This window comes from Rhamphochromis longiceps, linkage group LG1, assembly GCF_057381845.1.
Source record: "Rhamphochromis longiceps isolate RC_006_pf linkage group LG1, R_longiceps_female_GT1.1, whole genome shotgun sequence".
NCBI lineage: Eukaryota > Metazoa > Chordata > Actinopteri > Cichliformes > Cichlidae > Rhamphochromis > Rhamphochromis longiceps.
The window spans coordinates 27,358,989-27,378,493 of record NC_140557.1 but is presented as its reverse complement, the minus strand read 5'-3'; the positions used below and the strand labels follow the sequence as shown (position 1 = coordinate 27,378,493).

General features: G+C 40.2%; 1 protein-coding gene across 1 annotated transcript in view; it reads left to right on the top strand.

The window, feature by feature from the left end:
• Positions 1-9,916: 9,916 nt before the first annotated feature.
• Positions 9,917-19,505, top strand: part of pcdh9 (protocadherin 9) — a 202,372-nt gene continuing 192,783 nt past the window's right edge. The window contains exons 1-2 of the mRNA XM_085403661.1: positions 9,917-10,708; positions 11,212-14,348. Coding sequence (XP_085259787.1) covers positions 11,313-14,348 — 3,036 coding nt within the window. The 5' untranslated portion in view covers positions 9,917-10,708; positions 11,212-11,312. The remainder of the gene's footprint in view (positions 10,709-11,211; positions 14,349-19,505) is intronic.

Genomic DNA, 19,505 nt, shown 5'->3' with positions numbered 1-19,505 from the left:
TAATGGCCACAGTTACCATTTCTTATCGAGGTGAGTAAATAGTTTTAACAGTCCTGTCAGCATCAGTCTTGTTATTTATTGCAGATCACTTATCTATGACACAGTTGACAGCGACAACACAAACAGGAAGTCAGCGATATGAGCATTGCTGCAATCCTCCAATCACGGCAAGACAGACAAGTAGGCAGGTCTTCATTGCACTGCACTCTACTAGATGGGCTTCTCCCTGGCCCCTGCGATTGCCATTGCATCAATATGTCCTGTTTAATGAATCTAACAGACTGGAGATAAACAGATCAATTGAAGCTGTCAATGTTGAACCAGTGTTACAAAACAATTTTTGTTTTTTGCATTGAAAGTCAGCCTGAGTATTACTTAACTGCTGTTTCTTGTAAGACCTATTGTGAGATGTATTTCAGCTGAAATAGAAGATGACTACTTGGGAAGATGTTATTTACACTGGTCAGAGTTTTAGCTATGGTAGAGACGTATGTCAAGATGACACAGTCAATCTGCCAGCTGGTTTTGTTTGTTCATTCTACTACAACACCAAGGATTATAGTACTTGTAACATAAATACAATAACTATGTCAAGTATGCTGACATGGTTATTATTACTACCTTAGCATGCTAGCAAAGATTAGCATTCAGCCTAAACACTAAAGTAAACACTAAAGTACCCATAGATACACTGTAAAAATAAATTGTAATATAAAAGTATTTTACTGTGTATTTTACAGTTTTGTACTGTTCTTCTAGAATATCATTAAATTTACATAAATAGACTGTGGTTTAACATTTCAAATGTAAATTAACGTAAAATCACTGTAAATGTAATAAAACATAATTTTCTTGTTTTTAAATATATTTGTCTGTACATATGCATATTTAGATTGTTAAAATACATTCACAAATGTATCATAATTTCACAAATATTTGTCCGTTATTTGAAAGATTGAACTGTTAAATTCAAATGTAATGCTATGGAAAAATATATAAAATGACTCGTATAAACTTTTTTTACATCAAATAATTATTATTATTATTGTTATTTAGGGCGATCGTGGCTCAAGAGTTGGCAGTTCGCCTTGTAATCAGAAGATTGCTGGTTCGAGCCCCGGCTCGGACACTCTCGGACGTTGTGTCCTTGGGCAAGACACTTCTCCTACTGGTGATGACCAGAGGGGCCAATGGTGCGATATGGCAGCCTCGCCTCTGTCCCCGGGCATGCAATCCATTATTATTTAAACCAACTGTTAACTGTATATTTCTGTACATTTACGTATAATTATTCATATTGCCGCATTCATTGACCTTGTTTATAGGTAATTTCATTGTTTAATCACATTAAAATGTTCCTAATTTAATGTTTAAAAGCACTTGACAAAGGAAAAATCCCATGTAAAATTAGGGCAACAAACTGTATTGTCATTACTGAAAATAACCGTATTATTCATTAGAAAGTTATTTTCTGTTATTTTATGGTATTATTTCACCGCCCCAGCTGCCGGAATATTACTGGTTTTTTTAGGATTTTTTTTTTTACAGTGTAGTATAAAAGATGGACACAGCTTCTGAGTCTTAAAAAAATAAAAACCAAAGCAATGTCTCAAACCTGATTTCTATCTGAGAGTCACCAGATGATGATAGTTGTGTTTGAAACAAGGCATTTAAACCATATAGAAGTTTACACGCATGCTTTTTTTTAATTTTTAATTTTTATTTTTATGATTTTATGGTCCAGGCCACAAATTTTGGGTCACTGCAAACAAATACTGTCTTTCAAAAAGAAGGATTATCGGACATGCTCAGTGGTTAATGACTTTGATGGACAAGTTTATTATTTTTTTGGCATACAAAAAAGTTACAATTTCTCACAGTATTTTTAAACCAAAAGCATAACTCATTTATACTTAAATAAATTTTTTAATCCAGGTGAACTGAAATGGGAACATATTGATTAGATTATATTTCAAATGTCTGACTAAATTTTTAAATAACAAGAAAAAGTCATGGATGATTCAAGCAGAACATCCATGACATCCAAAATGAAACTTTGAAGGCATGATGTAATTTTCTGTCCTCTCCAAACAAACTAAGACACATCTCTCGTAGGAAAATGCTTTTTGAATGTGAATTCACAGTAAAGAGACAATCTTCTAAAGGAGTTTCCATGTGTAGGCAAATTGCAGGCACAGGGGTTACTTTAACCTTTGAAACTCACATATGACATGAGAGCAGTAAGCCACAAGCTTTAAAGTTCATAAAAAGCATAAGGTCCACATCATTGCACAGAGACGACTCTCTTTCTTTTGAGAACTTGTATTAATCATGTGATTATTTAATTCTTCAAGATGTTACTTTTCCCCTCCAAGTTTTCTCGTTAAAAGTTTCCTTGAATTATTTTCTCTGAGAGACACAAAAGGAGAACAATTAGGAAGGATTTTTTTTTTATCAGATTTCTCTTGTGCTACAGAGTCAACAGTGAGTTGACTGTGGGGTTAAAAAGCTTGTGAGATGCCTAACAATATTCAGTTTTTGTTATGACTTGAACTAGTTATCTTTATTTTTTTGGAAGGGTTGTTGTTTAGACTTACAGGTCCAGAAATATATGTACGGTATATCTCTTAAAGAACTAGAGGCTGGAAAAAAGATTGCTAAGTGACTGCAGTCTGACAGACAAAGCAAACTAAAGGGGGTCATGTAATTCACTGAGTATGCGAGTTTATATTAGGAATGTTTCCAGGGAAGAACACAATTCATTAGTCAACAGTTGTGGTAACATTTTGCTGATGTTTGTGTGTATAAACCATAGGTTGCAATAGAATGTGATCCTCAATTAGTGAAAAAAGGGAACTCATTAGGAAACAATTACAGTCACACATCCGTGCGAATCCCCACTGAGCAGTCTCGCTGCTTGTCCCAGGTTGTGAAATGAAAATCTGAAGATGAAGAAAGTGAAATGCATCACTCTGCACCTGTGATTCCTCTTCCAGATCTCCACCAGCTGCAGCCCATTAACGGCTGGAGGTAAAGGTTAAGTTTAAATATCTATTAAGGATAAAATAGAAAATGGTTTTCAGTGAAAGGTACCTTGTTTAAGTTGTTGCCATCACGACCTGGATACGAGGCAGAAAATAGATCGATGCATGGATGGATGGTTGGAATATTCTGCGCTCTTCTGTGGAACCAGAGAATAGCAGTGTGTTTAGATCTCGCAGGGTCACTATGCCTGAAAATAGCATTCATGTTGCCTGTAACATCCAAGAATATGGCTTTCTACCTAAGCTGGTGAAGATGTTACACAGGCCAGCGGATCAGTACAATATAGAGTGAAAGAGGTAAATCGCTAGATAAAACATTGATTGGCACAAAGATAGACTTCGAAGACTTCAAGATTTAATATAAATCAGGAGCTACTCATAAAATTTTGCTCCGCCTTGCAAGTTTTCATAGGCGATGTCAGCCACAGTGTATGGGTATTTGTGTTTTTGCTCCACGCCAAGTATGGGTTCTTTCAATTGACAAGTCTTTACAGCTGAATGAGACCAGACATGAACATATGAAAAGGCAAGAATTATCCTTCAGGTACCCTCAAAGTTGTCAGTCATGTGGGGTTGCTTGCTATATTCATCATGCAAAAAGGATTTATTGGCAGTCCCCAGCGTCAAACATCATGCCACACAGAATGAATAACAACAACACATGACATTATTTTCTTAGCTGAATCTGTGCTTTTGAAAATGTGGACATGAGGGAGAGTGGCATTGTCCATTCTCTGTGTCATCTGCTAAACATTAATTGTATGTTGTCACTGATTATACCGTATCATTTTGACCAGTGATTTGAATGCTAAGAGCTTGTGTTGCCTGTAAAATGATGTGTAGAGTTGGTACCCTGGCATTTGTTCAACAGAAGCAAGCATTAGCATGTGAAGAGGCTAAGAAAAAAGAAACAAGCAACAAAGATTCGTAACTTTCCCACCAACAACGTGATTTCTGTGTGTGTAGATTGTTAAATCAACATAGACTTAAGATACAGATACACTAAAACAATATTATGCAACATTGTGTAAAATACAAAGCTATGTATATCGAATAGAATATGACATTTATTCATTTTGAAATAATGAGCATAGTTACCATATGGTTGGAATTTGTCAAGGAGTTTGACATATGGTTAAAAAGTATGCATTCAACAAAGTAGCATTAAATTAAATTGCAGCTGCTGTGAGGTAAATGCGTTAGTCATCTTCTCAGACACATATTTATTGTCAACTTCCACAACAACTTTTAGAATACACAAAAGCCTGCTTTGATTAGCACTGATGGGATATTTACTAGTTTGAAACTGATAAATAACCCATTATATGAATGCCGTAAGAAGAGGTCTGGGTCATTGTTGACAAGCGTCATTTGCTTATGTTTGAGACACAGTTTGTCCTTTTTATTCGCTTCTTCTGTTTTCTCCCCAGTGTCCATTGTCGACATTAGAAATATTCTTTTGCATTTACAGAACAAATCTATGGCACCTCATTCTGAGGCAATTCTCTCTTGTAGACCAATGATTAAAACTGATAAGTGGGTGGTTTTTTTTCTCCTTTTTACATAAAAATCTAGGTGCAACAATTACTGGACACCTACAGGGTGATATTAGCATTTTTCATAGGAGACTGTATTTTTACTCATAATGGCTTTATTAACATAAATTCTTTAATGATGACAGGTATTCAGCAGATATAGTGCTATAGCTTGAGATTTAGCAGAGTGTGTGCCTGTATGATGGCTGTCTTCCCTTTAACTTTTCAAGATTATTTTTACAATTTTTTTTACAGTACAATATAAAGTGAAGAAACAAAGCTATAAACTGCCTGGTTTTCAAATTTTGTTAATTCAAATTTTCAAATTTCAGCACTTCAGTGGATTTGGTCCACAAATACAATGTGAATAATACCTGCAAAATATTCTTAAACCTTCTTCACAGTAATGCCCAATCACACTAATTTAATCCATTTCGGTGTGGGGGAAATAAACAGTGGGGAACCAGTAACGCTACCACACCTAACTACCTCGTATCTCACATTTTCATGCAGAACGGAATCAGTATATTACTGGAATAACTGTGCAAATGATAAATTAGCCAGATCCCTTTTTGTAAATGTGAAGCCACTTGGCTACTGCATGATAAAAAACTGCCATGTAGAAGTCTGACCTTTAGAATGACACACTAGAGTCTCAGTATGTACAACATGTGGGCATTTTCTTGCCATCCCCTCTCTTCTTCATGAGCTGTCCTCACTGTCAGAGTCATAATTACTACAAGATATAAATTAGTTCAATGTAGGTTACACTCATGTTGATCCAGACATTTTTTAAAGCTGCAGTTCTCCAAGTATGTACTCGAGTACTGTATGGAATCATTAAATATGTCACAGTTGGCTGGAGTCTAGAAATTTCGCAGCCTGATAAAAGATAAGTGACATCAAACCTCTGAGGAAATGGTATTTAATTGCACAGGGGCTATAAAAATAGTAATCGTGTAGAAATAAACTGACACTTCAAAGCCAGCTTGTGGAGTCCTGCATTTATATATGTAAACGAGTTACTCGGGACAAACAAAAAGAAATCTGAGAATGTAACTCAGGATCACCTGACACATATAGTTAAAGCTTCTACGAATAAAGATGACCTTTGAGTGCAAGATCGCCCGTGTCAAAAATATCCAAATCAATTTGATGTGATCTGGAAAAAAAAGTACTGGTATTTGAGCGCAGTCAAGTATCTTATAACTTTGTATTGCTTCATTCATACTGCACAAGGTCAAATCAGCCTGTGCACTGAGCAGAGAGGGATCTTGCTCGACTCTCTTTCCCTGGTTTGACCAGGATCTATTTCAGCTACTACAGGCAGCCTTCTGGCTTTCACATCAGTAAGAAAAGAGAATGGGAGGGAATGTTTGACCTTTTTCGGTGCACAGTCTGGAAAGTGATATGTGATTCAAATGTGTCAGGGAGAAGAAAAAAATGGGGAGAGACAGAAAGCAAAGGGAGAGAGCAAATTACAGTCCAAGGGAAGGTTTGAAGACAGAAGAGGCATTTCTTATAAGGCGTATCTTGCAACTTCTGACATCTTGAAACTCTAATCCACCCAGAATATTTTTTTTTTGATCAAACAATGTGTCAATCAATATTCAAGGGATTATCATGAATGGCATTATACCTCCCAAAATGCCAACCATAAGGCAGTAACGGATGTGCTGTGTGCATGAAAATGGTTTTGCAGTAATTAGGAGGGCTCAGTAGCAACTACGGGATATCTTTGGGGTTGCCATATGGTGAATCAAAACAATTACCTTGAGCAAGCATTTATATTTTAACTCATAAACTCACAGGTGTAAAGTTCTGTCTCAACACAAATCAAAGCACCTTGTTACAGCCTTGTTAAGTGATATAAGGCAAATTCCTTGGGGGAATTCAAAGATTTGAATACAGTGAAATCTGTTCCAAAGAAAATCATATGCATTTCCTATTCAGTTCACTCCCATGTATTTGGATTTTTAAGTTGGAGATGCCTGATTAGAAGATCTGATTAGTATTCAGGGTCCACAGCATGTGTGATGCCAATTATCCACCGGGTCATTACCACTCTGGAGAGAAGTCGCACTAGCAAAAGGCATTTAAGGAAAAAGGCCTAAATTTTCATCAGCGGTTGCAGTGGCTCTTTGACAAAGTACAAATGAAACCAGTCTTCTCAGTGGAACAAGAGAAAGAGCGAGCTGAGATAAAATAGAAAATTATTGGTTTCTATTTATACAAAACATAGGTAGACGACCTCATCTTTGTAAATGCAGCCCAACATTTTGACTTGAGTAACACAAAGCAGTTCCGGCACTGAGTAAATACCCTCTAAAGACTTGATTATTGCACAAGTCAGTTTCTGCGCACATTTGTTTAGCTGGCAGGTGGTAGAGCGCCTCAAACAGAAGGATTCAGCTTGTGTGATAATAGCCTCACTAATGTTTTGCCTGAGTCAGCTGATTACGTGAACTGCGATGGAAAGTAGTGAAAATTTTCAGCAGTCATTAGAGTATGGGGAAAGCATGTTTTTCCAAATAATATAGACGCTTACACTGTGTACCCTGTTCACAGTGTGCTGGAAAAGACATCACTGACTGTCAAAGAGCTTTCACACTCTGAGCTGGCCTCTTATTAATACTGCTTCTCACCAACCAGCATAGATTTTCTCACTTGTACTAGTGAGGGCCATAACAGAAAATTACCCAAATTATGTTTACCCCAATAGTGCTTTTAAAGTTTAAATTTCCCAAATTGTTTCTCCTCCGCATTTCTTTAAATAAAAGGAAGAAGTTTCATATTAAATAATTAAGATGTAATTACAGAAAAACTGCTGCTTAACCCTGCTGATTACAGCCCTCAGCCATGTTTGCTGCTCCTTACTTCTATCAACACAGAAGTTGTGTTTATTACCATCCACCTCCAGCTATACTCAGACCTCCTTTAAGTTTAAATAGATAGATAGATATTACTTGTTTGATCTTGTGTTTTGACACACACGAAAAATACACATACTTGTTCCTTGTATTATTCATGAAGCCAATTCAAGAGTAAGAACAAGTCGATAAGGTGAATAATCTGACTGACTTCACCTGGTATATGGGGAATCATAGGGCCTAAGGTTTGGACACTTCCCTTAGGCTCTCTCTTCAACGTGAGTTTGTAGGAGGTAAGACCTACATTACATATTAACAAACTACATTATTCATCACTTGTCAGTGACTTGACTGGCAGAAACATAAGCTTTAGCTGATTTAAAACAGGCTTAATAAGATGATAAGAGACTCTAGAGCTCTGGTAGAATTGGAATTATCAGCCATACAGCTACTAACTTTGTCCTTGTCTAGTGTTTATATCACCATCGTGTGACATTTAACACATCTGTGAGGATAAAAAAGTTTTACTAAGCCATGGAACGAAATGTCCACATTTCTTGTGTGGAGTTCTGATAGGGTTGGTAATCAATACCAATGTTTTAACAGTTGCTTCACAATATGGGTATTTTTCGCTTTCTGGTTTACTTTTTGTCCAATACTCCTAATTACTGCTCATTCACTTGCATCACCCACACAGATACCTTAGAGACTTGACAAAGGTGGAAATTTCTACCAAATCGAAGCATATTTCTCATTTTCCAGATAAAGAAGAAAAAAATCCAGGACACACATACCACACAGGTTCCCAGAGAGCAACTAAAGGCAGGTGATGAGTTCCTAATGACTGCAGTTGGCTAGCAGAGCAAGAAAGTGTTTCACCACTACAGACAGTTATGTTGTCACTTTTCTTTCTACATCAGGGTGTCAAGCTTTAAGCTGAAGTGGCAGATCACTCCTTTAGCTGCTCCCTTCCAGCTAAGGACAGTGACGGCTGCATCCAGAGGCAGAAAGGTCAGGCCACCAGGTTGGTTGTGCTAATGGACTGCTGACCAGGCAATAAGCCAGCCTCTCAAGAGACATTGGCAGCCTAGTTCTCACCTCAACTGTGCCGGTCTAATGTCCTTTGCATCACTTTCATCACCACTTGCCCAAACTAGGGCATATTCTCATTTTGCTTGATTTCCCATTCACGCATTGTTTCTTCTTCCTCTGAGCTGCCGATGATGCACTATGTTGTCTTAGTTGTCACGCTAAGTTGACCCAGGGTTGCGTGGCTGATCATGTTTTAAGACTTGAAGCTCAAATCATAGCTGAGGCGTTTGTGAAAGTCCACCTCAAGATGGCAGTGTTCACCACGACAGGCACTGAGCTCAACAGCTTGCCATTTCTCAGCAACAGCAACAGCACTGAGCCCAGGCTTAAATTGAGGGTTATCTCCTGCATTGAAATTAAGTAATGATTGGATGGAAGCAGGTAATAAATGATGTCTGGATCTGTATGGCTCAGTCTGATTTGCATTTTATGAAATTGCTATTTTCTACTTACCTTATAACATTCGGGGCGACTCGGAACAGTTCAGCCTCTTGTTGCTTTGAAACTTGTCACGTAAGGTCATCTGCGTTTATTCCAAAGTCACGCCACAGACTCCTCGGAGCACCACAGCAAGAGGCAGTAAACTTAAAATAAGAAGTGCAATTCACCCGTTAAACCAAGAACTCCGGCCACACGCGGCTTTGTAGCCTTGATGACTAGGATAACTGTCAAGGTTATTTCTCATAAACAAATGCTGACGACTGGCTGCAGGGTGCTAAGTGCGGTGGACGGAGCGTGAATATGCACCCGGCGCAAACATGCTTAGACAACGGATTCTCTGTTTAGAGTGCAATTATAACTGACTCTCACACAAGGCTTGTATTGTATATGCCAGTGTTTATTCTTGGCAAGTCAATATGCACGGGAAACCGCCATAGCGCATCTTTCTAATGTGCTTCAGTCTAGTGGCTTTTATGTCCACCCCAATTAGGCTATTGTAGCCTACCTGACAACAGCCTAACAGGTTGGCGTATGCTTTTGATGCGTCCCTTTAGAGCCAATGAGTGTTATCTGCTTTTATATAATCACACACACACTATAAAAGCTAGAGGACATCCACTATCTCTTTATTCTTTTCTCCCAGTGTCTTTTTTTACACTATCAGCAGCAGCAGCTTCATCATCATCATCGTCGTCATCCTCCTCCTCCAGCCCAGCCACGGGGTTTTTGGTTAAGCGTCTCTTCAGCCTGCAGCATCTTCGCGGAGAATCTCACCGCGGACAGCCCTCCGGTTCGCTTTAAGTGACGTGACATCGGGCCAATCCCGTCCTCGCTCGGGTTGCCAACGCCATTGAAAGCGAGGGGCGGTGTCCAATGACGAGGGTCGGCCGGGTGGGGGTGCGGGGTGGTTAGTCGGTGTGGTGTGCATCGCCAACCCCTCCTATGGGTTTACACAGAGTTAGTGCAAGATATTCTGCTCTGGGAGTGAGAGTGCAAGGATAAACGCCACACACACGCTGCGCATCCGTGTCACACTGAGCAGCCGTAAGGCTGGTGTTTCTAAGTGGGATCGACTCTGAGCTTTTACACCTTTTTTGTTGTTGGCTTTTTTTTTTGTCTTTTTCATAAATGTCCTCGTGATCTTTTTTTCTTTCTTTTTAACCTTGAGTCTGATTATTGATGGAGCTCCGTGAACTTGAAACATAATGGGACACGCGTGTCTCTTTTTGGGTTCACCTCGTCTGCGCCTTAACCTTCACAGGTAGCCGGGGAGAAAAGGAAAGAAAGAAAGGGGGAAAGACGCCGGTTCTCTCTGGACATGCACAGGAGATGAGCATTGATTTTGGGACGTTTAATTGAAGACACCGCAAACCACTGACCACCTTGCTGTGTCTGCTGGAGAGCGACGCTGATCACCGCAATCACCGCAGGTCGCACAATTAGATCCAGTCAATTCCTGAAGTTAAATGGGGGGGAAAGGAACTGCGACATATGCAGCTTCTAATTTACCCCAGTTTCTGCGACCGGCTGCTTTTATTTAAAACCTGTACTCGTGTCTGATTAACCCAGTGCTGCTGGGTGATTGTTGTTATTATTATTTACCTGGAGCCAAAAGCAGATCGACAGAGGAGGATATCTTTACCTGAATGAACTACTGTACTACTGTGGATGAGAAGACTATGAGCTGACACACTCCAGTTTTTCTTCTGTGCTGCAACCGATTTGGGTATGTAATACAAGCATGGGTCTTTTTTGCCCACTAAGAATTCAAAATCTCACTGAGCTTACTTTGTTGGCTTCATTTATGCTTATTCACTCGTTAAGCAGCCCACTCACAGCCTAAGCTCTTTAATTTTGACAGTTTAAGTGGAAAAATTAATAAGACTATGTAATGTGTTGTGAAGTTTTGTTGCCGTGGGGGTGTTCGAGGCACTGAAAATTCATAGTGACCGTAAAACGTAGAGGATGTAGAAAGAGAGTAACAGACATTAATGGCTGCTTAAAAGGTTAATGCAGTTTATTTTGGGATTTTCATTTTACTGTTTGAATGAAGTCATGATTTGTGGCTATGTTCAGATTTAAGGGTAAATCCTAAAGAAGAGGGGAAAAAAATATAGTGCATGAATCAGCTGACTGTGAGGAGAGGGATTGGATGATTGTTAATTAAATTTATTTACTGTGCATAATAAAGTTACTTCACTGAAGGGAATCTCTGTCCTGTATTCATAGGTTTATTCGTGGAAGATTCCTGCCAGGAGTCACTGTCTGTAACAACACTGCATAGAAAGAAACCTTTGAGTTTTGAAGGCTGGAAGCATATTAACACTGTTATGGATCTAAAAGACTATTACCTGTTGGGTGCACTGCTTGCCTGCATATGGCTAGATCCTTCAATAGCCCAAGAGCTAATCTACCCCATCAGGGAGGAGTTGCAAGAAAATGTCCTCATTGGGAACATACCAAAGGACCTAAACATTTCCCATACAAATGCTGCCACCGGAACGAGTGCTAATCTTGTGTACCGGCTCGTCTCCAAAGCAGGAGATAACCCACTGGTCCGTGTTCTGAGCAGCACTGGAGAAATATTCACAACATCAAACCGAATTGACAGAGAGAAGTTATGCCCCGGTCCCTCATTTGAGGACAGCGAGTGCTCCTTTGAAATTGAAGTGGTCATCCTGCCTAATGATTATTTCAGGCTGATTAAGATCAAAATAATCGTTAAAGACACAAACGATAATGCCCCCATGTTCCCGTCCCCTGTGATCAACATCTCTATCCCAGAGAACACGCTCATTAACAGCCGCTTTGCTATTCCTTCTGCCACTGACCCAGACACTGGCCCCAACAGTGTCCACAAATACGAGCTGATCAATGGGCAAAGTGCCTTCGGCTTAGACATAGTAGAAACGCCTGAGGGGGAAAAGTGGCCCCAGCTTATTGTGCAGCAGAATCTGGACAGAGAGCAGAAGGACACGTATGTGATGAAGATTAAAGTAGAGGATGGTGGCAGTCCACAGAAATCCAGCACTGCCATTCTCCAGGTTACTGTGACAGATGTCAATGACAACAAACCGGTGTTTAAAGAGAGTCAGATAGAGGTTCATATACCGGAGAACTCCATTATTGGCACATCTGTAGTGCAGCTCCAAGCTACAGATGCAGACATAGGGGCAAATGCAGAGATACATTATGTATTTGGGACTCAGGTGTCTCCTGCTACAAAAAGACTGTTTGCACTGAATGCAACATCTGGCCTAATTACAGTGCAGAGACCTTTGGACAGGGAAGAAACTGCTATCCATAAGCTCTCTGTTTTAGCTAGTGATGGCAGCTCAAGTCCAGCCAGAGCTACTGTTACCATAAATGTGACTGATGTTAATGACAATCCACCTAATATAGACCTGAGATACATAATCAGTCCCATTAATGGCACTGTTTTCCTCTCAGAGAAGGATCCCATCAATACAAAGATAGCACTCATCACAGTGTCAGACAAAGACACTGACATTAACGGCAAGGTCATTTGTTTCATAGAGAAGGATGTGCCCTTCCATCTAAAAGCTGTGTATGACAACCAGTATCTGTTAGAGACGTCCGCACTGCTTGACTACGAAGGGACAAAGGAATATAACTTTAAAATTGTAGCGTCTGACTCTGGAAAGCCGAGCTTGAATCAGACTGCCTTGGTGAGAGTGAGGCTGGAGGATGAGAATGACAACCCGCCTATTTTTACTCAGCCAGTTATTGAGCTGGCTGTTATGGAAAACAACAAACGTGACTTGTTCCTCACGACTCTTAGCGCCACAGATGAGGACAGTGGGAAAAATGCAGAAATTGTTTACCAGCTGGGACCAAATGCATCATTTTTTGATCTTGACCGTAAAACAGGTGTTCTGACTGCATCCAGGGTTTTTGACCGGGAGGATCAGGATAGGTTCCTCTTCACTGTAACAGCAAGAGATAACGGGACGCCCCCTCTACAAACGCAGGCAGCCGTTATTGTAACCGTGCTGGATGAAAATGATAACAACCCCAAGTTCACACATAACCACTTCCAGTTCTTTGTGTCAGAGAATCTTCCTAAGTACAGTACTGTGGGGGTGATAACTGTGACAGATTCAGACGCCGGAGAAAATGCTGCTGTTTCTCTTTCTATTCTGAATGACAATGAGAACTTTATACTAGATCCTTACTCTGGGGTGATAAAGTCTAATGTATCCTTCGACAGAGAGCAGCAGAGTTCCTACACTTTTGATGTAAGGGCTGTGGACAGTGGCAGGCCTCCTTGCTCCTCAGCTGCCAAGGTGACCATCAATGTCATTGATGTGAACGACAACACACCCATCGTTATCTACCCACCCTCCAACACGTCTTTCAAGCTCGTGCCTCTCTCCTCTATCCCAGGATCTGTGGTAGCAGAGGTGTTTGCTGTAGACGGTGATACAGGGATGAATGCGGAACTCAAATACACAATTGTGAGTGGGAATAACAAAGGTCTGTTTCGAATTGACCCAGTCACAGGGAATATTACTTTGGAGGAAAAGCCAGCACTAACCGACATAGGCTTGCACAGATTAGTGGTCAATATCAGTGACCTGGGTTATCCCAAATCTCTCCATACTCTTGTGCTGGTGTTTTTGTATGTTAATGACACTGTGGGCAACTCAACACTCATCAATGATCTCATTCGACGCACCATGGAGACCCCAATTGACCGAAACATTGGTGAAAGCAGTGAAACCTATCAGAGTGGTGACTATTTAACCATAATGATAGCCTTTGTTACCGGCGCCTTGGTGGTGATTATTGTCATCTTTGTGACTGTGTTGCTGCGCTGCCGCCATGCTTCTAGATTCAAAGCCGCACAGAGAAAAAAGCAGGGGGCAGAGTGGATGTCACCCAACACAGAAAACAAACAGAACAAGAAGAAAAAGCGCAAGAAAAGGAAGTCCCCCAAAAACTCCTTGCTCAACTTTGTCACCATAGAGGGGAACAAACCTGACGATCCTGCCCATGAGCCAATCAACGGAACCATCAGTCTGCCCACCGAGCTGGAAGAGCAAGGGATTGGACGCTTCGATTGGAATGCCACGCCGACCACAACCTTCAAACCTAGCAGCCCAGACCTGGCCCGGCACTACAAGTCCGCCTCACCGCAGTCGGCCTTTCATCTCAAGGCTGACACACCGGTCTCAGTGAAGAAGCATCACGTGATACAAGAGCTCCCATTGGATAACACATTTGTGGGGGGCTGTGACACCCTTTCCAAGAGATCTTCCACGAGCTCCGACCACTTCAGTGCCTCAGAGTGCAGCTCCCAAGGAGGGTTCAAGACGAAGGGGCCCATGCACACCAGACAGCAGGTAAAAGAGCACTTTTACTGGTCTATAAGTACTGCGTATAACTGCCCTGTTCCACAGTGCTAAAGTGCCAGTCTAGATTAGGGACTGACTCTAAGGTACTGTGAAGCAACAGAAAACTGTTCAGGAGACACACTGCTTCAGCAGATTTTCCAACCTAAACATAAAAAGAAAAGAGAGAAAAAGTAACTTGAACAACAGCTGATTAATGGAGTTGATTATGGACTCAGCAATCACACAATGCATAATTTGGGGGTAACACTTGCAAACCCATGTTTTGTATTTAATATATATTTAATTCATATTTACCAAAATGCAAGTGGACGAGTGACTGCTTTGCCTTATTTTGTCTCTTCAGTACCCAGGTTAGATCACTGGCAAACATGTACCAACATAACATTAACTGTAACCCAACGATCTTTGTAAAAGAAACATTTTTTTCTTGCCTATCTACTCAGATTGCTGCTTTTCATCATAGACAAATGCTGCACACATCCTCCAAAAAGTAGTTGACTTTTCACCTCTCTCTTTCTCTCTCTCTCTCTCTCTCTTCATAAAACTCTTGAGTGTATTCATGTTTTTTTGTTTGTTTGTTTCTTTATTATTATTATTTTTTTGGTGTGCATTATAATATCATGAAAGACTTTGTAACCTTTTCAACACCTGCAGCAATAACAACATTCAATAATTAGACTGCTGCAATGGTATTGTGAATGTCACTGTAGGCTTTGCCACATCATCTGAGCTTGAATTAAATGCCTCCTCTCAAAGCACACTAGCAAACTGAGTGAAGCTTGTCTGGAACTTGATACACATCCAATTCAAAAAGGATTAGCCAATAATGAGCCTCAAATTTCAACGTAATCCATGCTGCTTTTTATCAAAGCCCTATTAATTTTTCTGCTAATAAAGCACCACTACACAACACACAGTTTTAATCTAATGGAACACACGTGGACAAATATTGGGAACTGCAGAAAAGAGTGAAGAAAGAGCGCAGAAGGAGAAGGGAAGGCAGAGACAGAGGCTGTTGTCGACGGGTCAGGCCTGACGGTGGTACTGAACCTTTAGGTGGCAGTGTTGCGCTGCATGGCAGAGCTTGGCACTACGCCAACCTGCAGTGGACTTATAAATGCAAGGGAGGAGAAGAAAGGAGTGAAACCTATGTTAGTGTTCTTAGTGAAATACTCTCGCCTAATGATGCAGAGGCTGCACAGGAAAGATTGATAATGGCAGTTAGAGATGTGAGTGATAAGATCTATCCGGACGAGCGAGTGGAATTACAGGGGTGACACTGTGCGACTCCTGTCGATGCATACCTCCGGGTCACTGCATCTGGGGTTGCATTTAATGTGTTTCTGTGTGAGAGGTAGCAGTCAAAAGAGGCATTCAGTGTGCCATCATTTGCCAGGCGCCGTTAGTGTGTGTTTGTGTGTGTGTGTGTGTGTGTGTGTGTGTGTGTGTGGGGGGGGTTGGTGATGTGTGAGAGAGAGATGAGACGAGGCGATGAAATGGGTGATGCTGGCGGTGGCAGCGGGTGGGGTGAGGTGGGGGCCACTATTCAACCCTAGAGGAGGACACATGAGATATGACACTATACTGTAAGCACAACTTCATTGATTTGCTCAGTCATCCTACAATTCCACACAAGATTTATTGGGATCAATAATTCTGACAAATGATTCAAAGAAGCACACAAACAGAGCCATTGTATTCTATATTGTGCCACCGATATTATAAATGATGCACTGTTACAGACGCTTTTGGGCACAGACTTATGTCTAAAATGTTCTGTACAGTTTCGTGTTTTTCTCTGAACTTGTGTAAGTTGTGCCCCAGTCTAATTCTACTACTGTTCTGCTATTACTTACTGATATAAATTAGTTGAAATAAGTCCATTGTCTTTTATTTTTATGAAAGGGAATAAGAGAATCATATCTTTAAAAACTCTAAAGATGCATTTGCTTACATATTAAAACAACATTATCATACAGATATGCACAGAAAAGAAGTATGAGTTCCTTTTCTTACCAGTATGCATGGTTACATTGCGACTCCATACAACAAAGCACTTTATCTCCATTAAATAGTGATTATCCGTCTTTCCATTATTGGCTGATATCAATCTTTCAAATTTGTAAAGAAGGCCCTTACAGCATGCGGTTGGTTCTTAGTCATAATTACTCCAAAAAACATCTCACAGACAAAGACTCCAGCTCAGATTGGCAGTTATTGATTGTGGTTAAATGATTAGACTGCCCCGACTGCACTGACATGTCTTTCTGGATAAACCAGGGTATGTTATCAATGCCACTGTTCCATCCATTGTTTTGATTGTTTTGTACAATGCAGCCATTTGTATTGACATGCACATGTCATCTCCATTTCATGATCATTCATGCGGAGATGCCCATCCACTAAATTCTATGCCTTTTGGATTTGTGCTGTAGTTTAAAAAAAAAAGAAGATCAAGAAAATACCAATTACCTTTGACTGAATCTTTAAACAGACAGTATACCCAAAAGGTAATATCACCGGATTATCATATCATTCTCTGCAGAGTAGAAGCGCTTTAGAAGAAGATAAGAGCTACATTATTAAAAGATTTCTTATATATACAGATAACAAAAATGAGCCAATTTCATTTAAAGTTATTACTGGTTAGTTTTTGGTTGGAAAATGTGATTTGATGTAATATATTGAAATTAAAGCTAAAGGTGTTAAACTGCTGCCATAGTTAAAGGATCCAAAAAGGTATACGGTAGGAAGATCAAATTTAGCACTTAGTTTGCTGCCCTATGACTAACAAACCAACACCAATAAACAACTGGTGCCTGAAGTTAACACGAAACAGTAAAATAGGAAGTTCAAGAGGAAGACACAAGCGAAGCTGTGGGTGGATCGCTTTTAAGATTGACCTTCTCTCAAGGAATTGAAAAGCCATTTTCTTCCAGTTTTCAAGAGTCACTTCTATGCAACATCAGCACCAGTCAAAAAAATAAGGAAACTGAAAGGAAATTGACAAACGATTAGACAGAGAATAAGACACTGCGAACAACAGCAAAGCACGAAGACGTCAGTGCTGTCTTCTTTTTAGGTGATATAGAGCGTATAAGTAAAAGAAATAGCTTATCTGCAGTAGCGTTATTACGCACTAATGCCTAGTGCAATCAGTTTTATACAGATCCTTATAGCTTATAGCAATAGGGGAATCTTTGCCTTTCCTTTCATTTTTCTCACTTATTTTTTTACCCTCTAGGGACCTACATTAGTGTAAACAACACAGAGGGAAAAAAGCATGAAAACACTGTCCTAGTTTCACTAGGCAACACAAGCATCTAAGAAACGGAGGATAATAATCATCATCATTCTTATTCTCATCCTGTCAGTAGTCATAGACATAGATGTGGCTCACTACCACAACATGAGCCCAGTGGCTATGCATTAACTATGTACTGTGCATCAGATCCCAAGGCTCATGTTAAGAATACGTTAACATGGTTTTGCTGAGGGGAGCAGGGTTTGAAAGTAGTCTCAGAGACAGCGAATGCAACATCATTGCTGACTGATTGCAATCTACATTTTCCATATATCTAGTCTTCAGAATTAAACTTGAACAAATCTTGTAGTAAACGCGAATAAAGGGATGTTAATTATTACGTTTGCTACCACATATTGACAAGTTCACACAAGATGTGTTCTCTCTTCCGTCACTTTGCGGAAGCAACATTACGTATGTGAGAATCCACAGTTATGGGCCCTGTATGACATTTTTCAGTTGTGCAACCTTGTGGTCTGAACACCTAATCTGTAACATGTAGGCTGTAGGCTTCTAGGTTGTTGTTGGGTTTTTTTCATGCACATGCAAACACGGAACGGAAGCGTGCATTGACAATTAACCCATCTCCTATTGCTGTGATGTGCTTTTCTTCACCCCAAATCTGCCTCAGGCTGGGGGACATGTAACAGCTTTCTATCTGAGCAGTCTCAGTTTAGTTTCCGCACATATAGAGCAAATGGCAACATGTGAATATGGGTTAATTATTCCAAATAATACTGGAGGTATTTAAAATTTGATTCAGTATTTCTGTCTACATCTGACTCATGGATCATTTCCTTCTCTGTGTTGAGCACTACAGTGAAAATAGGCGTATGGTACATTATCTCATAAACAACAAGCAGGGTTTTAAATATCACAGTAACTGGAGTATTCAGTTTAAAGCGCAGGATATTAGAAGACTTGTGGGAAAAAAAGGGGGGAATCCTCAGCGAGAAGATTCCTGGAGTTGTCAGTAATGTAATGAATGTAATGAATGGACATTCTATGCAAACAGGAGTTTGTACAGACCATTGTAATTATGGAGCCTTGAGGGAGTCGTCCTTCTTGTGCAGGTTCATTTGCCACATTAATAAGGGGATTAGTAGTATGTACGGGGGCTGATGGCAGCAGGAGAAGTTTGAGAAGATTAATGAACTATGACAATGTTGCACCTGAGGGGAAAAGTCTGTTGCAATATCTTATGGGTTGTGCTGACACAGAGTTTGGCAGTATGAAAGAGGAAGATGGAGAGAGGCCAGTGATTGCTGCCGACTGTGATCATACATCGTTTCTCCCAAGCTATCCTGTCACTTAATCAGGATACCGTGTTTGTGATCTCTTACACTGAGCATGTCCTTCATACATTTAACTAATGGCGTTCCAACAGCCTTAGCATTTTTTGTAATAAGAGGAAGAACGGAAAAAGGACACCAACATGTACAAAAGGTTAAATTGGGTCACTAAGTAAAGATATTAATTAACCAAATCTGTGAGCAAGCTCTGTGAAGTTAGGTCTGTTGCCAACATCTGCTGAATAATTAAGAAAACAGCAGGTAAATCCAAGAAGATAGATCTTTAGCGCTGCATCTTCTTATTGAGTAAAATGTAGCAGATCCTCAAAACAAATGTAGCTGTCTGGAGAAAGTAAGACAGGAAGTGTGCGAGTGAAGTTTCTATCAAAGCTTTAAATTATCAGTGGAGGATTTGCAAAGCCCTTCACCACAGAGAACATTGTATCTGCGTCTTTAAAAAACTTGTCATGTCCTTTATATTCTAGGTGGGTAAGAGGAAATGAAATGGATTGCGAGCTATACTATGGTAGTGGGTGTGAGTACTATCAG